Source organism: Panicum virgatum, chromosome 8K (genome assembly GCF_016808335.1).
Source record: "Panicum virgatum strain AP13 chromosome 8K, P.virgatum_v5, whole genome shotgun sequence".
Classification (NCBI taxonomy): Eukaryota; Viridiplantae; Streptophyta; class Magnoliopsida; order Poales; family Poaceae; genus Panicum; species Panicum virgatum.
The window spans coordinates 4,171,039-4,193,353 of record NC_053143.1 but is presented as its reverse complement, the minus strand read 5'-3'; the positions used below and the strand labels follow the sequence as shown (position 1 = coordinate 4,193,353).

Below are 22,315 nucleotides of genomic sequence, written 5' to 3'. Positions count from 1 at the left end.
TTAATATCACAATTAGCCCAAGAGATGTACCAGCACTAATTTCTAAACATTGAGTACATAAATGATGGATACAACTAATTTATAAACTAAATCACGAAACCATAGCGGTAGTGATTGCATCACGAAATGCATTCATATCGACATCATCTCCAGTACCACCATCGTCATCATAAGTTGGATGAGGACTATCATCTTCAACGTCTTCTTCAAAATGCGGATCTTGTAAGTCACATTCCCTAATGAAATTGTGAAGGGCCATACAAGCAACTATAATCTTGGACTGCTTGTTAACTGGATAACTGGGCAAGTTCCTGAGAATGCGCCACTTCATCTTTAGAACTCCAAATGACCGTTCAATCACATTTCTAAGGGATGAATGTGCATGATTAAACACCTCTTTCAATCCCACTAGTTGGTGACCATGACGCCATTCGGAAACATGATACCTTTGTCCCTTATAGGGTGCAAGAAATCCTTTTCTATTAGGGTATCCAGAGTCAACAAGATAATACTTTCCTGCATATCAAATTTATGTCATGTTACATAGCAATGAGGAATTATTGATCGAAAAATAAATTGCCCGCAACTTGTTCTTACCATGAGGAGGATGCGGAAACTGGTCCTTGTATGTGACTAGCGTATCCAATAGTACACGAGTGTCATGAACAGAACCAGGCCAACCGGTGACAACAAATATGAACCGCATATCAAAGTCACATACCGCCATCACATTTTGTGAGGCATACTTATGGCGACCAATGTATTTGGGTTGCTCACTTAATGACACAGTTACTGGTATATGAGTACCATATATTGCACCTATGCAATCTTCAAAATGCGGCCAGAACCTTGCTTCTTGCAGTCTAGGATGGATTGTACCAAAATGTGGATCTTTTGGCCTCACAATATCAAAAGCTAATCTCATAATGGAATCAAGAACTGCTGCAAATTTTCTACTAATAGTTTCTAACGATCGACGAAACTTGTTCCTGCATTGCCTAAAAGATTGAGGTGCACCACAAGCCCATAAAAACATTCCTAAGGCTTCCTTGCTACAAAATACTCTGCTTGATTTCAATCCATAATTCTGTACCAAGGTGTCATGAAGCCGTAAGAAAACTGACCTTCGCATTCTGAACATGTCATAGCAATCAACTGGATTTTCTAGTGTTAACTCAACCCACTGTATACCGGTCATGACAGGTAATGAAGAATTATGTATTGTCTTCTTGTGCAGATTGCCTGATGCCATCCATTCCAAAGCAACCATTGCTACCATAAAATCATCGTCGTCATCATCAGACTCATCCACAACCATGGCATTCTCAGACTCAGAAGTGTCTCCAGATTCACTAGAACAGCTAGAAGAACTCATAGATAATGAAAGCCTGTAAAAAGTAACAATTAGCAAGCCAAATTTTTATTGGTACAACACAACTGATAAATGTCTTATGAAACAAATACTCCAGTATCACACACATCAAACTTAAGGATGCAAGGAAAATGTCTCACACAACCAACTTAAGGACAATAAAAAAACACACTAATGCTTCTTCCTGTTCTCCCATGCCCTCCTTAGCCAACTCAGCCTTCCATTTGGTGTCTTCAGTGTAATGAAGACATCACGGTTCTCCTTCTTGGTAAGAAGTTGTGTAGCATAGAAGTGTTCATCACTCCCTTCTTCAGCCCCATCATTAATGACTTGCTCCAACATACTTCCAATCTCATCTCTAACAAGATCAACAACTTGTGAAGTAGCAGACTGTTTACTACTCTGAGCTTTAATCTCATATGCTTCAACCAAACGCTTCATGCATTGGTCTCTGAAAGTCTTCTTCTTCTTTCCCTTGGGTGAGTGATGTGCAGCCCTTTTTCCTGCCCTCCTCTCTATACTAGTTCCAATCCCACCTATCTCTCCATCATCATTACCAGCAACATCATTACCGGCAACATCACCCTCCCCAATTTCATCATCATTGCCATGCCCAGTTGGAACATAAGAGGTCTCATTTGTAACTATAACAGCTTCAAACATTATTCTCATTTGGTCCTCATGCTCAAATGGTAAAAATCTGAAATTAGAAGTACATCCTGGCATGGCCTACAAAATATATTAATGCATTCATTAGACAATTTGTTGAAGAATAGAAACTTTGCCGACAAAATATATTAATGCATTCAGTAGACAATTTGCTCACCTTTTCTTGTTCCTTCCACCAATCATCATCAGCAACAATACAACTAGTATTGGGATCCCTTCCCAATCCGGTGGCTCTCAAGTTTAAGGTCTTCCATTGTGTATACTTTTTTTTCAGTACATCCCATCGGTTCTTCATTTGCCCTTCAGTGTATGGCCTTTTGGTTCGTTCATAAAATTTCCGAACCAGATTTGCATATCCCACATTGTTCAAACATTGTTGAGGGCGATTGTGGGCAAGAACTTCTTCGCAGCAGATATCATTGAAAACTTTGGCAGCAAAGGAATCCCATTTTGCTACAACCTTTCCTGATTTTTCCATCTAAACATACAAGGTCTATTATTCCAAAAAAATTTGCTAAATAACTGCATGGTTGACTAATCAAAATTCCAACTAACAATTCATGTTCCTGAAGATATACCCATATTGCAGAAAATAACGAAGATAACTGGAATCCCATACAAATCTTTGCATCTCATGCTACTCCAGAGGTCATAGAATGCCAGCATAAATAGCTCAAAAATAAACTATGCTCAGGTCCAATCCACATTCCAGCAACACTGCAGGGGCAGGCGTACCTTGGAGGCGGCGGCGGCGCACGGCGGGGGTGGCGGCGGCGCACTGCAGGGGTGGGCGGCGTAGATCCGGCGTCAGTCAGTGTCGCCGGCGCTACTCCAAACGTGGACTGAAAGGCCGTCAGTCATGGGCCGGTGGTGCTGCTCCAGGAGGGAAAACAAGTGTGGCGGCGTACCTTGGCAGGGAGGGCGGCGACTGCTCTGGTTCCTCGCAGATCCGGGGGTCAGGGACCACGGGCGGTGGGGAGGGGTCTCGGGGAGGGAGGCGCGCCGGCACAGGGAGACCTTCTGGCGGTGCGGAGCCAAAGCAGAGGCCGGCGGTGCTGCTAACCTTGGGGGAAGATGGCCGGCGCAGGCATGCTCCGTGACCGTAGGGTGGCGCTCGTCGCAGATCTGGAATCAGGGAGGGACGATGGCACGATTCCGAGGCGCCTGAGCCCTGCACGGCCAGGGGAGGAGACGCGCCGGCACAGGGAGAGACGGGCGGCGGGGAGGTGTCTCGCGGAGGGAGGCGCTCGGGGAGGAGGGCACGGGAGGAAAAAGCGGTTCGCTTATGGGCTACGCGGGTTCTGAGCTCCGGTGGGGAGAATCGGGCCTCTAGTTGTTTTCTGGATTTCGTGGTAAGCGGCGGCCCAGAGAATCCAAAAATAATCTAGGCGTTTGGGTGGGCTTTTCGCTTATTCTCATCCACAATCCGCTTATAAGCGGAAACAAACACCCCCAACAACTGGCTGTCCAGTAGCCTGGGTTGCCATCTTTCTGAAGGAAAGAAGTTATTGTATATCAATATATCATACTTGGCACATTAGGACTTCGAAGATAAGCTCACAAAACCGAAAGCAAGGTGGCATTTTTTTTTGTTGATGTGCTGAAGTGCCTATGTATCGTGAGCAAATTTCTTGCGTCAAAATAATCATCAGTGACCAGGGTGCCATCCTAGAAACATGTACTTAACAATTTGATAAATACCGGCCCACCAACTGAAACATCCACAACTATCCCGCAGTGAACAGAATTGGTGCCCGAGGGCCAATACAGGCAACAAGCAGAAGGAGCTCGTCGCAAGGCATTCCCGTGAGGCCGTGACGCGCATTAAGCACCACGGACACAGGCCACACAGACAACGAGAATAGCATTAGCAAACTCATAACCCCGTGAAGAAGAAGCTCACCTTTGAAAAAAGAAAAAAGAAAAAAGAAAAAAAAGGAGGAACGTCGCACCTCGCCCAAAACAAAAGCCTCGCCTTTTCTATCCAACTTTAAAATTGCGCACACCGATCACCGGCCGGACCTTTCAGAACCCTAGCAAATGCGGCACCACAGAAAGGAACGTGTGAGCGCACGGGACGGCATCTGCAAATCTAGCGAGCGCGGGGGGAACGAGTCCGTACCTCTCCCGGCGGGGCATTCCGTCGAACACCGGCGCCGCGCGGCGGCCCAGTGTGCAGACGAAGGCCGCGAACACGAGCCGGCGAAGAATCATCCACATGGATCGCGGAGGGGTGCCTTGTACGCGATGAGGAGGCGGAGGAGGGGGCGCCGATCGGGCGAGCAGCCGGTGGGGGACGACGGGTATGTACCAAGCAAGTGTCCTAGAACAACCGCGTCGCCAGCGAGTGGGAATGGCGGGGCAGCTTGGGCCTTCGGATGCGTTGTCCTTCACCTTTCTTCACTGGGCCTCCAAGCCCGACAAAGGAACGGCCCAGGTCTCTTCAATCCCCTCTTCTTCAGAAAATCAGAGGCCCAGCAGGCCAGGACTCACCACAGACACGGGATGAAAATAGGAAGGCCCATATGTTTTCAAAATGTCAAAAAAAAAAAAGATTGAGCAGAAGAAAATCGTTCAGAGCAGACGGGGCCGACGATGATTCTTGGAAGCCTTGGCCTGAAACACGCTCACCTCTGCGAGAGCATCGATTCCGTTCTCCCCGTCTCGTGCGCGAATGTGTAGAGCCCAACAGCTGACACAACCGGCCGGCTCCATGTGTATCTGCACGCACTGTGTATCATCATCGCATCCAGCCTGCAGAGGCAGGCCCGACACAAATATTCGGTCGAACAAGAGTTTTCGCTCCATCAGGGAGAAAGAAAGAGGAAGGAGCGGGGATCCGAATAGAGATCTGGGAGCTTTCGCTCTCGTGCTTCTCCCTCGAGCACCAGCTGAAGCCTTTTCCCCAGATTGATCAGTTTATCCGCGTCTTGTTGATCCTGGATCACACCCGAACGATTCTGTAGGCCATTCAGATGGGATTCAGTTCAGTCAGTGGCGGCTACCACGGTTCCCGATCTCGACGCGCCGGCGAGGCGGCGATCGCCGGCGGCGTGCAGGTGCACCGCGCGCATGTCAATCTGCCGTGAAAACGTGGCGTCCAAAAGCTAGCTAGCTGCCTAGCTTCCAGTCCTGCCACTCGCGGAACGGGAACGTTGGCAGAAAAGGCGGAGGAGACGACGACAGGGCCGCCGGCGCGCTCCGCGAATGGGCGTCCCTGTCCGAGCGGCGGGCCTGCCATCCGCCTACCCGTGGCGAGCACGCGCCGGGCGGCAGCCGGCACCAGCGGGGTGGGCGGTGGCGGTGGCGGCGGGGTTTTTCCAGGTCGGGGATCGGGATGGATCGCGACGCGTGCTTGACGGCGCCATGGCGGCATGCCATCGACGAGTGAGGTCAGGTCAGGTCAGCCTGGAAGGAGAAGGCAGTGTGATTTCACCGCAAGTCCATGACGCTGACATGCGTCAACACCGAGCGTCTTAGCAAGAAAGAGGAGAAACACAAACCAGGCACCTGGAACCCAACAGGTAGATTATGTACATTTCATCTTGCAAATTACAGGAGCATCTGATACTGATACTCTCTTTTCTCTCTCTCTATTTTCCTCCGCTAATCTTTTTTCCCCCTTTTTGTCTCATGCATGTCAGATCGATTCATCAGTTCATCACCACTAATCCCCATTAGTCATTACCTAATTAAAAGCATCTAAAAGGAGACGGATCGCGACAGAGCAGAGTAGGCTCTCTGCCTGCATAAGCCAGCCACCCTGGTAGCTAAGCTAGACCTTGCACCCTTCGTCGTCCTGCACCTTGGCGGCGCCACCGCCGCCGCAATCCAGCGCGCCGCCGCCGCTCTCCTCGGCGTCGTGGCTGGCGTGCACGCTGTAGAGCACGTACACGAGCACGGCGGCGGCCGAGAAGAAGCCGAAGCGGACGTAGGAGGGGCGGTCCAGCGAGCCCAGCAGGAAGACGTTGAGGAACACGGACGCCGCGGGCACCCACGGCATCCCGGGCACGCCCCACAGCCCCGGGGCGCGGGCCTGCGGCACCAACGCCTGGAACGCGGCGACCGTGGCGACCGCGAGCGCCGCGCACGCGGCGAGGAGGCCCGTCCTGGCGCCGCCGGCGGCGGCGGCCGGCGCGAGCTGCCACACCAGCGTGAACGCGAGCGCGATCAGGGAGAAGGCGCCCAGGAACGCCAGCGCCGGCCACGCCCTCCTGCGCCCGTCGCCGTCGCCGGCGTACCGGCGGAACACGACGGCGTTGGCCACCATGTAGAAGACGAAGAGCGTGCCGATGGAGACCAGGTCCAGCAGCACGTCCAGCTCCGTGAACAGCGCCAGCGCCGCCGTGAGCAGGCCGAGGAAGGCGGAGGCGTTGACGGGGGTGGCGGTGCCGGGGTGCACCCGGGCGAGCCAGGCCGGCATGACGCCGGAGCGGCCGATGACGCAGAGGTAGCGCGCCTGCCCGAGCATCGCCACCATGAGCGACGTCAGGATGCCGAGGCTCGCGCCGGCGCCGATCACGTTGGACACCCACGCCATCCCCGTCTTCCCCTTGAACGCCCCCGAGAACGGCGCCTCCGGGTCGATCTGCACATCATCCATCCAGATTTTTTTTTCTTAAAAAAAAAAACAGTATCCAAACCAGGTGATGAAAATCTGTCAAAACTCAAAAGTTCACTGTCTGTTTTCGCTGTCTGTCCAGCAGAATCCAGGTGCTTTATTCGGTTAGAAACTCTGAAAAGCTACGATATGGCCTGCAGTCGTCCCGGATCACACGACCAACATCCCCAAAAGCAAGAGGAAAAAGAAAGGCCGGTCGTGGAACCGGATGCCCGTGCCATCAACCGTGCCGACCTCATGTTCTTATCTGATGAACAGAACCATAGCCACTTCGACTCGAACACATTCCAAGGAGGCAAGGATTGTCCTCTGCCTCACCATTCCAGTTCAAGCAAAGAACAAACATGGAGCATGCCTAAATGGGCATGCTCATCAAGTTGGAGATTTTGGTGCTGAAACTTTGCAGACACCAATGATCAGAGCACTTTTTTTATTTTTCAAAAAGAAAAGTGACGTTGCAGGTTGTGACACTGACACGTGGGACAGGGAAAATGTTCAGACTTCAGAGCAGAGCGAGAGAGAGGGCGTACCGCGTCGTAGGGGAGGAGCATGGACATGGAGGCGGCCATGAGGCAGTAGAGCGCGGTGACGGCGGCGACGGAGCCCGAGACGCCGGCGGGGATGTCGCGCGCGGGGTGCTCCACCTCCTCGGCCATGGTGGACACGGCGTCGTAGCCGATGTAGCTCAGGTATACCGCGGCGGCGCCGTCGAACACCCCCGCCGCGCCGCGCGGGAAGAAGCCGCCGGGGCTCCGGGACGGGTCGGCGGGGCGGCTCAGGTTGCGCGCGTCGCCGTGCTTGAACCCCATCGCGATCACGAAGAGGATGAACGCCACGTGCACCACCGTCAGGACCAGGTTCACCAACGAGCTCTCCTTGGTGCTGCGCCCACATACAAATCATTTTTCATGTTCTTTTTTTCCCTTCTGCATTACTAGTAGATTTTTTTTATGTTAAGAAAAGATGTTTCTGAAGAACACTGTAGCTGGCATTGCCCCCCAACAAAAGAAAAAAAAAAAGACATGGCAACATCATTATGCTAGAAAGGAAGAGGCAGCACGACTGGAAAGAGGGTAATGGGCAAGATTCTTTCCTTTCTGATCAAGGAATATTAAAATTTTTCCAAAACAGATAGAACCGGAGAAGAGAATCAGCTCAACTTGGCCTAAACATCTTGGATCCTAGCCATAAAACAAGTGCACACTTGGTTGAAGTAGGTTGTGGTTGTAGAGCAGAACAGAACAGAGCACGCAGGAAAAGCACCAACCCCATAGGCCATCAAAACTTTTACAAAAAAAAAAGATATATATAAATGGCAAAATTGAGTTAAATTTGTCCCAAATGGATAATAAATATTTGCATGGGGTTTTGGACTCTCTGCAGAAAAGAACTCCAATATGGCCAAAAGTTCTGTGACAGCAAAGCACACAGAAGAGACAAGGCAAAGAACCAGGGGAAGCGACAGGTAGCTTACATCAGTTACCAAAACTTTTAGAAAACAAAAATGAGCAAAGTTTTTCCATACCAACATACTTCAAAAAAAAAACAAAGTTTACTGGAATGACACAAGCATTTGACATCTGGTGAGCATGCCGGTACGAGTAGCCAGCAGCAGTAGTAACGGACCTGTAGCAGATGCAGACGGAGACGAGGAGGATGACGCCGACGGCGACGAGGTCCACCTGGTTGAACCCCTCCGGCAGGCCCGGCACGGGGATCCGCCACTTGCTGGGCGCGTCGACGCCGACCGCCGTGCCCAGGTACGCCGTGAAGCTCCGCGCCACGGCGGCGTTGGAGAGGACGTACTCCATGATCAGGTTCGCCCCCGTCAGGAAAGCCGCGAACTCGCCTGCCATCCATCATCACAAAATTCAGAATGCACTGTACTGAACTGAGCTGAAGAATCCGATGCGTATACTGAGTTACTAGTCGCTGTGAGTGTTTGGGGTCGTAATGGGTCATGGCCCTAGTGATCTCTTCACAGCCTAATAAGACTTTTAAATATTTTAACTCAAAATTATATAAAATTAGAGCTCAGTCTTTTTAAAATCTAGCTCTTAGATTTTCTAGTTAAAAAACTTGAGCCCTTTACTTTACCACCCCCAGTTACATGCAGGGAGAGCAACACCCAACCCACTGGACAGCTTCCATGGTGGTTGTGAAAACGAGAGCCACGGATGAATCATGGATGGATGATGGATCTTTTCTGGCAAGAAAAATCCAGGTACCATGAGATGCGGGGAAAGGGACCTCCAGTATTATTTTTGGATATGGATGTCTCCGCGCGCGCGAGCCGATGACTCATAAAAATAAATTGATGCAGGTCACGACCCATCGACGTCCTCTGTTGTTCATGCTAGTTTCTGAATGTTTTTTATAGCCTGAAGAAAGTTTGGATGGGCTTTTTTAAATATTTAGGTCAGTTCTGGAATCCTGACATGGTTCTCCCAACTTGTAAATTCAAGGAGGACCGAAATCCAAAAAATGAGCCGGGAAGGCGAAAGCAAATCCTTTTGGGGAACAAAATCCTACAACCATTGAGGAAACGAGAATTTAGAGAAATCCAGAAGTGACGCGTTCAAAAAACAGCATAAATGAAACAGTTTATGGTGCATAAATGTGCTGTAAATTTCATCCAAAAGAAACAAAAGGGACAGCTCAAGGATACCTTTTTTATAAGTATCTTTTTATCAGTACTTTATAGCGGCTTCATTAATACTGTACACATGAACACCTCTACTATAACTTTTACCAGCAATTGGACGAGCTGAGAGTGTGGGCGACAGGAAAGAACACGTATGCGTTTGCCAGATAACCATCAAATATTTAAGAGAAAGAAGACATCTTTTTCCCATACGTATGATCAGTCCAGTATACTTGTCGTGTCGTCAGCCTCAGTCCCCAATGCCGCAAATCGCACGAACACAGCCAAACTCAGATGCAATCGGAACGCTAAAAAAAGAACTCCCAGCCGAGAGAAACGCCAAAGCCCCAGCAGAGTTTTAAATCCTATTAGCAATCACCGCGTCTCGATCGCCGCAAGCCGTGATCTTTGGCAGGAATAATGGGGGGGCTCACCGAAGGTGACGCGGAGGTAGCTGAAGGCGCCGCCGGCGACGGGCATGTCGACGGCGAACTCGGTGTAGCAGAAGGCGGAGAGCAGGGCGCAGAGGCCGGCAATGGCGTAGGAGACGACGACGCCGGGCCCCGCGTACAGGCGCGCGGCGCGGCCCGTGGTGACGAACACGCCGGCGCCGACCATGCCGCCGAGGCCGAGCCCCACGAGGTCCCACCACCGCAGCGCGCGCGCCATGCGGGCGCCGGAGCGCGCCCGGACGCGGCTCATCTCCTCGCCGGGCGCCGTCGCCGCGCACGCGCGCCGCGCCAGGCGGCGCGGCGTCTGCGCCAGCGCGCGCCCGTACGCGCGCAGGCCGGCGAACGAGCCGCCGGCGCCGGCGCGCGCGGCGCCGTCGGGGTCCGCCACCAGCGCGGCCTTGTCCATGGCGGCGCACGGCGGGTGGAAGGCACGGGGGGCGCGATGCCGGTGGGTTCTCCCGGGGATCGGGCGGCGCGGGAGAGTGGAGAGGAGAGTGGCAGGCAGAGAGAGACGGGAGCAGGAGGTGTGAAGGCCAGATGGAGTGGAGGGAGCGGCCGGGATTTAAAGAGGAGCCTAGACATGGGAGAGGGGAGGCGTCGAGGCGAAGGGTGCTCTCATGGTGCCTCCGTGAAAAAGGAGACGGGTAATCCGTAATCCTTTCGAGAGAAAAAAAGAGACGGTAAAATGGTAAAATGTAAATGCGAGAGCTGGAAATCTGCATGTACTCAATCAAGACCATATTAATGTATAATGTACTACATTCAAGATCATATATGTATTAGTGCAGAAGGACTCGGTGTCACTGACGTGTGGGCCCCACTACGCTAGGGCTATAGGTCAGAGGCCCTGCAGTATTGCAGAGGAGGCTCGTCTATTAGCGGAATATATTTATCACTGATAGATTATTCTTAGAATGTACTCTCTTTTAATCTAAAGAGATGGTGAAAAGAATAGAAAATCACATGTTAATCTTTATGCGAGCAAATAATTCAGGTTTCCGACCAAAGAGGCCAAATCATGCATACTTCTCGTGAGGTGATGGGAGGTAGAGTTGGCTAATCGTAAAGCTTCTCTTACCTATTTTCTTCATTGCAAAGGCTAGGATTTTATGAGGTGCCACAACAATCTTGTAAAAGCTTATGTCCAAGCATAGATTGTCCATTTGGGCATTTACAATTGCAGGCTTATATACTCCAAGAAAATAAAGAAAATATATAATGTGTAACTAGCTCTTTAGATACAATTTAAATTATTATTATATCCGATAGATATTGTTTGTCAAAGTATCACCTTTATATATCTTCTTGATATTTTCATGGACTTAAATAGTTATATTTTCGAATGAAGAAATTTTAAAAAATGTTTTCTGAAATAATAAAATAAATTAATAAATGTAGACAAGAAAGATAAAAAGGACAAGCAAAGAGTGGGTCACTTCAAGAGAATCATAGGACAAGTTGTTGCGCGAATTGTCGTCTTTCTTCTTATCTTTGCATGGAATTAGTTTTATGGACTCCCCTCAAATATAGACGATGTTACTCGCTGAAGAATTAATGGACGGTCAGGATATCAGAATCAGGAGGCTAGTGCCTTTAACTTCCTTCGTTGATGAGAGCAATTAAATGTTGGATATTCACTCGCTACAAGATTTCTTCTCTGACAGGGATGGATTATGCCGAGATTGATATCTTTTATATTTATGATCTCAGTAGTAACTTTTCTTAGAGAAGATGTGCACACGTGGCACGTAGCTTGTGCGTGCAACCAATAGCTTTAGTGGCCCCCATATCCCTCAATTTAATATGGTCTCATTCGAGTCAAGATTTAGGAATGTGACAAGGCAAATCTTTCGGACAACATTGATGACAGGGATAGCCATTTTTCTCTCCTAATTTTAAAATTTGTTCAAGACTATCAAACTGGACACCAGTTCGATCTCAAACTAGAGAACACGACCGGTAATAATTAAGATGTAGGGAATTCTAGTTATATCAGTATAAATAGTTCCAAGAAAATCTCTACAACTTCATGACTTATTAGTTCTTTCGCCTGGTAGGGAGATCAGCAACAATATGCCAATATACTTCACATTAATCATCTCATCTCTGCACGGCATCACACCTTCGGTTTGTGTTAGGTCAATCCCAAATCAAGACACCACTAGTAGTTTCTATACTTTGTCATGCCATATATACACTACTCATAGAAATTGTATCCTTAATGGATGATTTCTTCAAAATAAATTGATATCCAATCATATCTCTTCTCCCTCCTTTTGTCTTGGTTTTCACGTAGACATAGTTTTTTTGCATGAGACTCGATTTCTTCGTATTTTTTCTTCTCTTCTTGTTAACTCTTCTGCCACCTCAGCTTTTTGCTTACATAACAACGTATTTAATACTATAGAAACCAGCTGAGTTGGAGGGTTGGGACTGCTGTTATGCACAGACACGGCGATGTTTCCAAATAAATGGCAGCATTATATACATTTAATTGAGTTGCTATATGAGGCACACTGATCATGACGTAGTACTTGGTTGAATACACGGATTGGAGAATAAACTCTTCATAAAAGGGAAAGACACCTGCTGATTTGTTACGATCTTCTATGGTTATTAGTAATCAGTAATGCTGGAAACCCACAAAGAACCAATAAACTACAACGGCTGGGTAGATCTAGGGTTTGACCTTAGCTCATTTTAATTGAACGGATACAAATAGGGTCAGCTAATTCCTAGTTAAAGGCCTTCTAGACGGTTGGACAGTAACTATCCAGGGGGAGTCTATTCCCCGCATATGCGGGCGAGCGACGCGTCGCACAAGCGCGCTCGCCCCCGCCTTCCTCCGCCTCCCCCGGCTCCGGCGGCCTCGGCCGCCTCCGACGCCGACCTCCGCCGCCCTCCGCCGCCGCCAACACTAACCACTCCTGCCGCCGTGCCGCCCTTCCATTGCCGGTGTCAACGCCTTCTCCTCGCCCCCGCCGCCGGCCACCGCCCACCGAATGTCTGGCCCCGCCCGGCCGGCGGCGCTCCCATGCCGCCTCGCCCTCCGCCGGCCAACCCGGCTCCACTGCCGGGCCACCGCCGCCCCTAGTCCCCTCCTCTAGGTCCTTGGAACCCCGGCAACCCAAAACCTAAAAGCCGCTGCCGCCCGCCACCACTCCGGCCGCCAGCGACCTCACTGGCGGCCGCTCCCCCCACCAACTGCCTCTCCCCGGCGGCCGCTCCCCCCCACCCCCCTCATCCTCCCGTAGCTCGCCGGCGGTGGGGTCGAGAGGAGGAAGAAGTTCTTCTTCCTCCCCGCCCTATGCAACGCAATGCGTCGGTGCCGCATATGCGGCGAATAGATTTTCCGACTATCCAGGCATCCAGCTAGTTGGTTCAAACCCACCTAATTCCAGCCAGGCAGCTAATTAATGGATTAGTTACGTTGATGCAAATAGGCTCTCTAATAAGGCTCCGTTTAAATCCAAATGCTAATAGATGACAGTGTTATAGCACTAGCTTTCTCCAAACGGGAGTGCTAATGTAGTGGATTAAACTTTTGTCAAGACTCAAAAATCTTGGCATGTGCATGAGTGCTAATATGTGTTAAACTTTAGCACTCAACTTTTAGCTCTTCCAAACAGGACCATAGTTTGTGGCCACAAGACTGAAATAGTGAAATTAATGGGAGGAGCGAGGAAGCCATGCATGTAGGGCCCTTTTTATGTGCTTTTGAGGCACTGGCTGGTCAAATTGCTATGACCAGACACACATTTTATATATGTTTTTATATAATTAATCGGGAAAAGGAAGGCCGGACAGGGAAGCTTATTACTATACTAGGCACTAATTGAAGAGTGGATAAAATGAAAGGTGCAAGTTGAGTCCTGTTGCTAACCTACATAGCCGTCTCCAGGGTTAACCTTTCCGTTTTTTCTTAAAATCCCGCCGATCACCGGAAACGGAATTTCGGCCGAAATTTCGGCGGATTTCGCTATTTCCGAACGAAAGGGGCTTTTGAATTCAAAAATGAAATTCCGGGCGAAATTTCGGTGATTTCGACCGAAATTCGTGGTTTTTTACCGGAAAATGATGCATATTAACAGAAAATGATGTCAGTGTTATGTATATATGAAAAAATTGAAAATTTTGGCAGAGTTTCGCTTGATTATGTGTATATTGATAGTTTATAATGCATAACATATATATAACTCCACAAAACAATGACAAATACACCATTTAACAAATGAAGTTCATGAATAGCAAGGTGTAAGTTCATGAATATCACATGAAGTAGCAACTCGTGTTCTTTTTGATGAATACCTACTAACAATCCATGAATATCACATAAACTAATAATTCATTAAAACTAGCAATTCATACATATCAACTAACATGAAAAAATTCATACATATCAACTAACTGATTTTTTTTATGCATTCTATGTCACATGGTCTCTAGAATCTCAAATCAACTAACTTAGATCGACATCAACAAGCATCAACATAAAAAAAACTTCTCATACCTTAAGTTCCAGGAGCCGCGGCGAAATCCGGTCGATTTCACCGGTTTCTCGCCGGGAAATCACCGAAATCCGCTCGGGTCTACTCAACGTTAACGGGTCCAAACCCATTTAGTGATTTTAACCAACCAAATCAACTTATATTTGAACGATTTCAAGTGCTACTCACTCAAAAAAGCACCTAGTTTTTTATCATATTTTTGTCATATTTTTTTACATTTTTTTGAATTTTGAATTTTGAAATGAAATTTATCGAAATTTCACTTCTCGGTAACTAGCGGAAATGAAATTTTTACCGAAATTACGCCGGAATTGTTAACCCTGGCCGTCTCCACTTGCAGCATTCATGTGACTCTGGTCCCTTTGATTCATCTTTCTCGTGCTTTCCTTTTTTTTACTAACTTTTCAGACACCTTTTTGGTTTGAATAACAAGACCATTGATTCTTGCGAAGGAACCATGTGCAAGAGGTTTTAATATAGAAGCAAGTTGCAGGAGATTCAACTAGAAAAGAGAGAAGAGACAACATCAGAGCATATTAGTATTGGGCTAAGGAGGACCTTAGACTGACTTCAATAATATAGTGCAAAATGGAAAGGCAGTCGCGAGTTTGCCTCGTGTGAACAGTAGACTTAGGAGAGGCAAAAACTTCGTCTCTCCAACAGCGAACGCAAAAAACGCGGGAGAGGCAAAAACTTGGGCACGCACGCACGCACGCCGCGCGGTCGCCGGGATCCGCCGTAGGAGCTCGCTCGTGGGCCACGGCGATGCGGACCTCGCCCGCCCAAGGCGGCGCTGCCCGCGCACATCCTCTGCTCTTGCGCGGCGGCGCTGCTCGCGCGCGGAGCGCGCCTGCCCAAGGCCGCGGCGGCGCCGAGCTTACCTGCCCGCGGGGAGGCGCTGCTCGCGCGCGGAGCTCGCTCGCGGGCCACGGCGACAAGGACCTCGCCCACGCGCGGAGCTCACCCGCGGACCGCGACGGCGCAGAGCTCGCCCGCCGGGGTGGGAGGGAGCCGCGTAGGGAGCGCCGGCGGAGGGCACGCCATCGGAGAGGGGGGAGAGAAGGGAAAGGAGGCTCGTGGTCGCCGGGATCCGCCGTCGGAGTTCGCTCGCGGGCCACGGCGATGCGGACCTCGCCCGCCCAAGGCGGCGCTGCCCGCGCGCGGAGCTCGCCAGCGGACCGCGGCGGCACGGAGCTCGCCCGCCGGGGAGGGAGGGAGCCGCGTAGGGAGCGCCGGCGGAGGGCACGCCGTCGGAGAGGAGGGAGAGAAGGGGAAAGAGGCTCGCAGTCGCCGGGATCCGCCGGAGAGGAGGAAGACCCAGCCTCCCCTGCTCCTCGGTGTCCTCTGCTCCTTCGCGGCGGCACAAAGCTCGCCTGCCTGCGGAGCGGCGCTGCTCGCGCACGGACCTCGCTCGCGGGCCACGGCGACGTGGAGCGCGCCCACCCAAGGCGGCGGCCGGGGAGGGAGGGAGCCGGCGATGGAGGGGGTGGAGGAGCGCCGGCGGAGGGTGGATCTGGCTGCCGTGGATCCGGCCAGGGACCGGATCTGGAGAGGCAGAGGAGGTCTGGGAGGGAGGAGGGAGGAGGGAGGGAGGAGGGGTGCCGGCGAGGGAGGGAGGGCGGATAGGACGAGGGAGAGAGCGAGGAGGCGCGCGCGATTTGCGTTGGAGGAGAGTGGAGGAGTATATTTGCATCGCGATACGCCTCGAAGGCAAAATGCCTCTCCTGTTTGCGATGGCTGTTGGAGGAGCTATCTAACGCGCACAGTGCCGAGCGCGAGGCAAAAAAGTGTTTGCCTCGTGCTGTTGGCCTCAGTCTTAGCGACCTATATATGCATATGAGTAGTGAGGACGGAGTGATCACTTTGTTTGATGTGATATTCCTAGTCCGCAAACAAGTGTGGCACCATGCGATGCGACCCCTCTCATTATTCGGGCCGTCAAGGTGATGAGAATGTTCACAAGCATCTTAGCGTGGTGCCCTGCATATCAAGCGATGAGAATGTTCATGTACTGTTCATCATAGTGTGAAGTAGTCATTGAAGGAATAAAAAAAGTTTTTATCATCTTCGCCTCTATGAGTTGCAAATCGAGCAGAGCTGCGCAGTCGCGGCAGGCAGCAGGGTGCGCCGGCGGCCGCTACGGGCACGACGACGATGGCTCTGGCTGGCGCGTCCACCGCATCTACCGGTGCCAACCTATCAGCCGCAGGCGACGCGATGCACCGTTGCTACGTGGCCATTTGCGTAGCACACAGTAACTCCTACTATAGCTACCAGACACTAAGAGCAAGTTTTATAGCAACGCTCGCTGCCCGCCCACTGTCGGCTGGGAGGCACTCATGATGGTGGCGGGCCCCAGCATTTCAACCAATAAGAGCAGAGCCATGCTCTCTCCGCTGGCCGCGGTCCGCGTGTAGTGTAACAACCGCATGATTCTCTTTCTTTCTCCATATTAGCTTTTCGCCCGCTCCGCGCCATCCACAATACTTGCTCTAGGACACTAAACATGGAATTTCTGTCGCAGGCCAGACCAGGCCCGTGCGTGGCAGTACTGTTGAGATATGGTTTGACTTTGACGTCCCACTTTGGTCCTTGTCAGCAAAGGTACTCCCCTCGCACGTGAACAAAACAACAGGCCAACAGCGGCGACAGCCTACAAGTAGTAGGCACGTGTATCTCCTAGGCCCACGGCCCACCCGCTTCTGCGAAATCACAGAGCAAATGTAGACTATAGCAGCTAGCACGTGCAGAAGGTGGGTGTGCGCTGTTCATGGGCTCGACAAAAAAGAGATGTTAACATTGAGGATGCACTTCACTTGAAACTGTGCCAAACAGTTATATACAACGGCTTCATCCATAAAGCACCTCATGAAGCTGGAAACGACTTACACTACTTACACTATGTAGAAGGAGCCAAAAATAATAGTTTCATTAGTTTCACCTTATCTATCCATTCATGAAGAACATGAGTAAATTGTTGTCTAATGTTTTCCTGAGAGGGACAGGTAGGTAACTTTTGTCATAGAATTTGTTTGTGATAATGCCTGCATGTTGTTTGCAACATCCTTAGTCCAAAGATGTAAAATATTGATACATGTTACCTCCAGTAATTTTGCCGTTCATACCACCTGTGTATTGTCATATTGTTCTGCTTTTAGTTCATCCCACATATGTATTGTCATGTTGGAAGACAATGAGGGACAAATTTTTTTTAATCTGCTTTATTGCTTATAAGTTGAAACACACCAGGGCTGTTTCATGGCATTCATGATTATTGAATAGTTGGCTTTAATTTTCAGATATCTATACATGTCAACGAAGATATATGCCATGATTAGGAATAGTTCGCTTGGCTTGTCAGCCAGTCAGCCAGCAGTGCTTTACTCTCACACCAAATCAGCACCAGCCACCAACCAGCCAGTAGTATTTTTCTCTCATAACAAATCAGTATTAGCTACCAGCCACAGCCAAGCGAACAAAGTGAATGCACAATTGATCACTAGCTAGGCCCCTACAAGTTGATAATTGATATAACTTTTCCATCAGTTAAAAATTGCGTGAACATATGAGATAATCACTGTTATCAACTCCACTACTCCCGATGCACACACAACCACTTCAATGGTACGCACAATTCTTATTGCAGAGTTTGTGGTATTTCCCGTCTTGCTGTTGTTTTACTATCTCACTCTATGTCACTGTTTTCTAAGTACGGAACAAATAAATATGCCCTTATTCAGAGGGGAGACCAATCTACCAAGAAGGCACTAATGGACTTGCAGGCTCATCTCCGTTTATGTATGAAAACAACTTTTGAATGACGAAACTCCAAGTACTTTTTTTTTTTTGATCCAAAACTCCAAGTACTTTCGGAAGGCCATTGGAGACGCAAGAAGGCATAGAAGAAGATACAGGCCTACTGCTTGGGCCGCAGCTGATGGGCCGCACCAAGCAGCCTGTGTGGTCAAGATGCGAGCAGCAGGTGGGCTGGATTTCCTCGAAAAAAAAGTAGGTGGGCTGGATTGCTTGATTTTTTTATTATTTGAAACGAAATTGCCTGACATTTTGCTAGTCGATTTTTTTATTTTTTATTTGCTCATCAAAAGTAGTATTCCATCCGTTACAAATTGTATTTCGTTCTGACAAATCTAGATACATAACTTTTGCTATGTATCTAGGTATAGCGCATTTCTAGGTTTATAGCAAAATCGAAATATTTAGATTTGCCAAAATGACATGAAATTTAGAATGGAGGGAGTAATCAACATGCTCTTTTGTGATAGGATGTGGCCGTCCCATTCACCCAATATGTATAATAACAATATAAAAAAGAAAGATTTCGTCATCGTCTCTTTATCAGGGCGTAAAAACAAAACAAAACAAAAAAAATGCCTCGGAAGTGGACGTTTTCCGGAGCTAGCTAGTACTGTATCACTGCAACAGCTCAGAAGAAAATGGCGATCAGTACGTACGCAGCACTGAACGGCAACTTGCCAAGCGAAAAAGGTCCTCACCCATGGAGCCAAAACCTGAAGGTTGCCATCGTGTTTGGGAGCTGCGAATCCAAGCAACTTCCCCGGTCGCCGTCACCCATTTTTCGGACAAGTTTATTGCTGTTGGTTAGAGGGCGAACATGGCAGGGAGGCTGGACTCATCTGAATGCCGCACAAACACTTGTTTACTTGTGAGGCCTTTTTTTTCTTTCTTTTCCCCTCCGTCCCTTCTCTTTGTCAAATTAAACAGCCGTCGCTTGCACACGTTTTAGTCGTGATCACAGTAAAAAGAGGTTTAAATCATCAGAGATGTGTGTAGAACAAAGTGTGTGTTCCCATTGGCTGAATTCCAGCGATGAGACCGCTTATTAATTAGCTAGGGCCGTTCGAGCTTTTCTGTTCAAAAGAAAAAGGTTCGTGCTTTTCTAGCACTGATGAATAGGGCCGGGGAAACTAGCAAAACTTGGACGGTACACGAACCATACTGTACTTGACAACTTGTGCTTGCACGACAGATGTGCCCATAAAGTGATAAACAAACGACATAGGCCGGCACACGCATGCCCGTTTCCATACGCCTCATCATTAATCCCTTTTTGAAGCATGGGGTTTGGCATCCACAGTGGGTGTAGCTAAATTCGTGTGGGAATTTACGAGGGATAGATTAATTCGGCTACATGACTCTACCTCCAGGTTCGTGCATGACACTGCGTGCCGTGTTTTCTGCGGTTTTGGTTTTAATTTGGAGGTGCTCCTAAGGTTAGGATTACATGTGTGTATTCATAGAGGTGAACGTGCGTTCATGTATATGAGTGTTTACATTTGTACTGTGTTTTAAAAAAACATACCAGTCACTATACATGGATGTTCATACCAGTCACTATACATGGATGTTTAGTGATAACCTTTGTGTTTAAATTGGATCTGTCTATTCCTCGCATATATGAGTGGAACCATCGCAAATGCCGACGCCCCGCGCCGCTTCGCTGCCAACCCTTCTCCACCGCCGGGCCGCCACCTTCCCCAGCCCTCTTCTCTAGGTCCAATGGCTATTGGAGCCCCGGAACCCCGAACCTAAGGTCCGCCACCGCTCTCCACCACCCCGGCCACAGGACACCGTCCGCGGCCTCTCCCTCTCCCCCACCCCACCCCCACCCCGACCCAGCAACCCTCCTCCCCTAACCCCAGCACCAACCACTATCGCGAGCTCGAGGTTGAAGATGCACAGTGCGCAAGCCCACATGCAGTGAGCGCCGCCCCTTCTGCGACAATACAGCTCGCGCTCCAGTCGCGCGCGAGAGAAATAGACTTTCCGCTCAAATTTGCGCTATGCTGACCTGCGAACGTCACGGTACTTGATGGCACCTGTCACCTTATTTACAAGCTGAAGGGCCGAGAGTCCTGAAATTTGATGATTGAGTGGGCGTGGCTCATGCAGAGGTAGTATGTTCTTCTTCCAAAAAGAAACATAAAAATCAAACAGGGGGCTCGACCCGACATGTCAACCGCCGCAGTCCCACAAAAAGCAGCTCTGATTCGTGGCCGCAACCCTTTTTAAAAAAAGCAGCTTAAAGAAAGGCACCCGCAAACTTTTAGAAAAAAAATCAGCTTAAAATAAACGTTGGAGACAAGCAAGCGCGCCATGCTGCTTCAGTGCCTGGCTTTAGCTTAAAATAAATCAGCCTCAAGAAGTAGCTTGCTTGCTTGCTTGGGTAATTCCCTCCAATTCCAATCCCATCCACCAACCCGATCTATAATCAATCAAACTACTCTGCTGCCTGCCATGGCCGCACGATTTGTTTGTTGCTCGTCCGGTCGTCCCCTTTATCTCTATTGCTCATGGCCGCACGCCATGGCCGCTGCCTGCACGCCACGCCCGCTGCCTGCTCCTCCCTGCGACCGTGAGTCGGACGCCGCCGTGGACAGAGCCCACGCCGCGCCCCCGAGCAGGCTCCGTCGCCGGCCGCCATGGGCAGTCCACGCTGCGCCCCGAGGAGGCTCCGCAGCGGCGGCGGACAGTCCACGCCGGGCCCCGAGGAGGCGGCGCGGCGGCGGCCGCGGACAGAGCTCACGCCGCTGCTCCGAGGAGGCCCCGCCGGCGGCCGCCGCGCGCGGACCGCGGCGAGGAGGGCTGCGAGGAGGGCGGTGGCGACCGCGGCGGATGGCCGCCGCCGCGCAGGCGTCTGAACCTCATGAGATGTGTCAACTCATGTTAGAAATGTGGCCGTGAACTCATTATTATGTTGACTGTGTGATGTACATTATTATTTGAATCTATCTATTATGTTGTACGTCAATCTAGTGTGTTAAAAATATCAAGAATTTGCTTCATAATAATATTTTGCTATACATGTCGAATATATGTCCCCCGTGAGATCTCAATACGTTTGTTTGTGCGCCAAGGGTACTAATGTCTTTTCACAGCTACCTAACTGGGATTTAACAGCAGATGTAATGGCAGGGTCATGGAAGGGAACGAAAACGAAAATAGGATTAGATAAGAAAGTTTTAGTTTTCCAAGGCTATAGAAGAGAGCGTGATTTGTTTGAGGGACTTGCAGGGAATTTTCTCTTTTTTACGTGTATGGAGAGTCTATGTTCTTATTCCCCTTCTTCTTCTTTCAAAAAGAAACATAAAACTCAAACAGGGGCCTCGATCCGACATGTCAACCGCCCGCAGTCCCACAAAAGCAGCTCTGATTCGTGGCCGCAACCCTTTTTAAAAAAGCGGCTTAAAGAAAAGCACCCGCAAACTTTTAGAAAAAAATCAGCTTAAAATAAACGTTGGAGGCAAGCAAGTGCGCCGTGCTGCTTCCGTGTCCAGCTCTAGGCCTCCAGCTGCACCTGCACGTCCGCGGCGGCCGGCGGCGGCTCGTCCGGACTCCCCCGGCGTGCCCAGGACGCTGTACGTGCGTGTGGCCCGCGCGCGCAGCTGAAAGGCCGCCGGAGCTATAGCTGGAGCGCGACCGTGCAGCGCGAGCACGCGTCGCCGTCGACGGACGGGAGACGAGGACACGGCGGTTGCTTTTGGCCGGTGGTATAGTAGGCCACAGTTCCTGGCACGATCAGAGACACGCGCACGGCGCGCGCGCTGCGTATGACCCGTTTCCATCGTTCGGTTGCACATCGCTAGGAAGCGTTCGCGAGAGAGAGAGGGGGCGTTGAGTTATTTGGGCCACTTGGGCACAAGAGGATGGAAAAACTCCGGGGAGCGAGGTTTCAAACCTGACCGTGCAGATGGTTGACGATTTTGATTGTAGGATTATCATTTTTTTCAAAAGAACTACTGTTTCAATCAGCGGCTGATTGAGACGCCAAGTTGCATGTGGCGTGTGTGTGTGGGGTGTGTGTGCGCATGTGGTGGTGTGAGTGACTCAGTATGGTGCGTTCCGAGACTATTAGGACAACCTCATCTGCGTTGAGTCGGTCAGCGTGGATAACCGACCTCTTACATGCCGAGCCAGTGCTTCTGGCAAATTTCAAAAAAAAAAAAGAAGAAGTGATTGCGCACGCAACTTAACATGTACTCTACTCTGTATGAGCCAATAATGAAGCTC

At 50.0% G+C, this 22,315-nt stretch overlaps 1 protein-coding gene and 2 long non-coding RNA genes across 3 annotated transcripts; all 3 read right to left on the bottom strand.

Annotated features, from left to right (window-relative positions):
• Positions 1-1,353: 1,353 nt before the first annotated feature.
• LOC120643617 lies at positions 1,354-2,545 on the bottom strand. Its single transcript, XR_005663079.1, has 3 exons — positions 2,199-2,545; positions 1,909-2,101; positions 1,354-1,571 (listed from the first exon to the last, which is right to left on the bottom strand). It is a non-coding gene; the product is annotated as an uncharacterized LOC120643617 (long non-coding RNA).
• Positions 2,546-3,494: 949 nt separating this feature from the next.
• LOC120643618 lies at positions 3,495-4,387 on the bottom strand. The gene is made up of 3 exons (XR_005663080.1): positions 4,164-4,387; positions 3,994-4,074; positions 3,495-3,532 (listed from the first exon to the last, which is right to left on the bottom strand). It is a non-coding gene; the product is annotated as an uncharacterized LOC120643618 (long non-coding RNA).
• A 1,165-nt stretch (positions 4,388-5,552) lies between these two features.
• Positions 5,553-10,268, bottom strand: LOC120643615 (cationic amino acid transporter 6, chloroplastic-like). Its single transcript, XM_039920025.1, has 4 exons — positions 9,741-10,268; positions 8,289-8,511; positions 7,193-7,544; positions 5,553-6,629 (listed from the first exon to the last, which is right to left on the bottom strand). Exons 1-4 carry the CDS (start codon positions 10,162-10,164, stop codon positions 5,817-5,819), a joined length of 1,812 nt encoding a protein of 603 aa, XP_039775959.1. The 5' UTR covers positions 10,165-10,268; the 3' UTR covers positions 5,553-5,816.
• Between the last annotated feature and the right edge of the window lie 12,047 nt (positions 10,269-22,315).

Excerpts from the sequence above, each read along its gene's own strand:
- LOC120643615 (XM_039920025.1), bottom strand. The coding sequence starts at position 10,164 with ATGGACAAGGCCGCGCTGGTGGCGGACCCCGACGGCGCCGCGCGCGCC. Across the intron at positions 8,512-9,740 it reads CTACCTCCGCGTCACCTTCG|GCGAGTTCGCGGCTTTCCTG; the intron begins GTGAGCCCCCCC and ends GATGGATGGCAG. Across the intron at positions 7,545-8,288 it reads TCCGTCTGCATCTGCTACAG|CACCAAGGAGAGCTCGTTGG; the intron begins GTCCGTTACTAC and ends ATGTGGGCGCAG.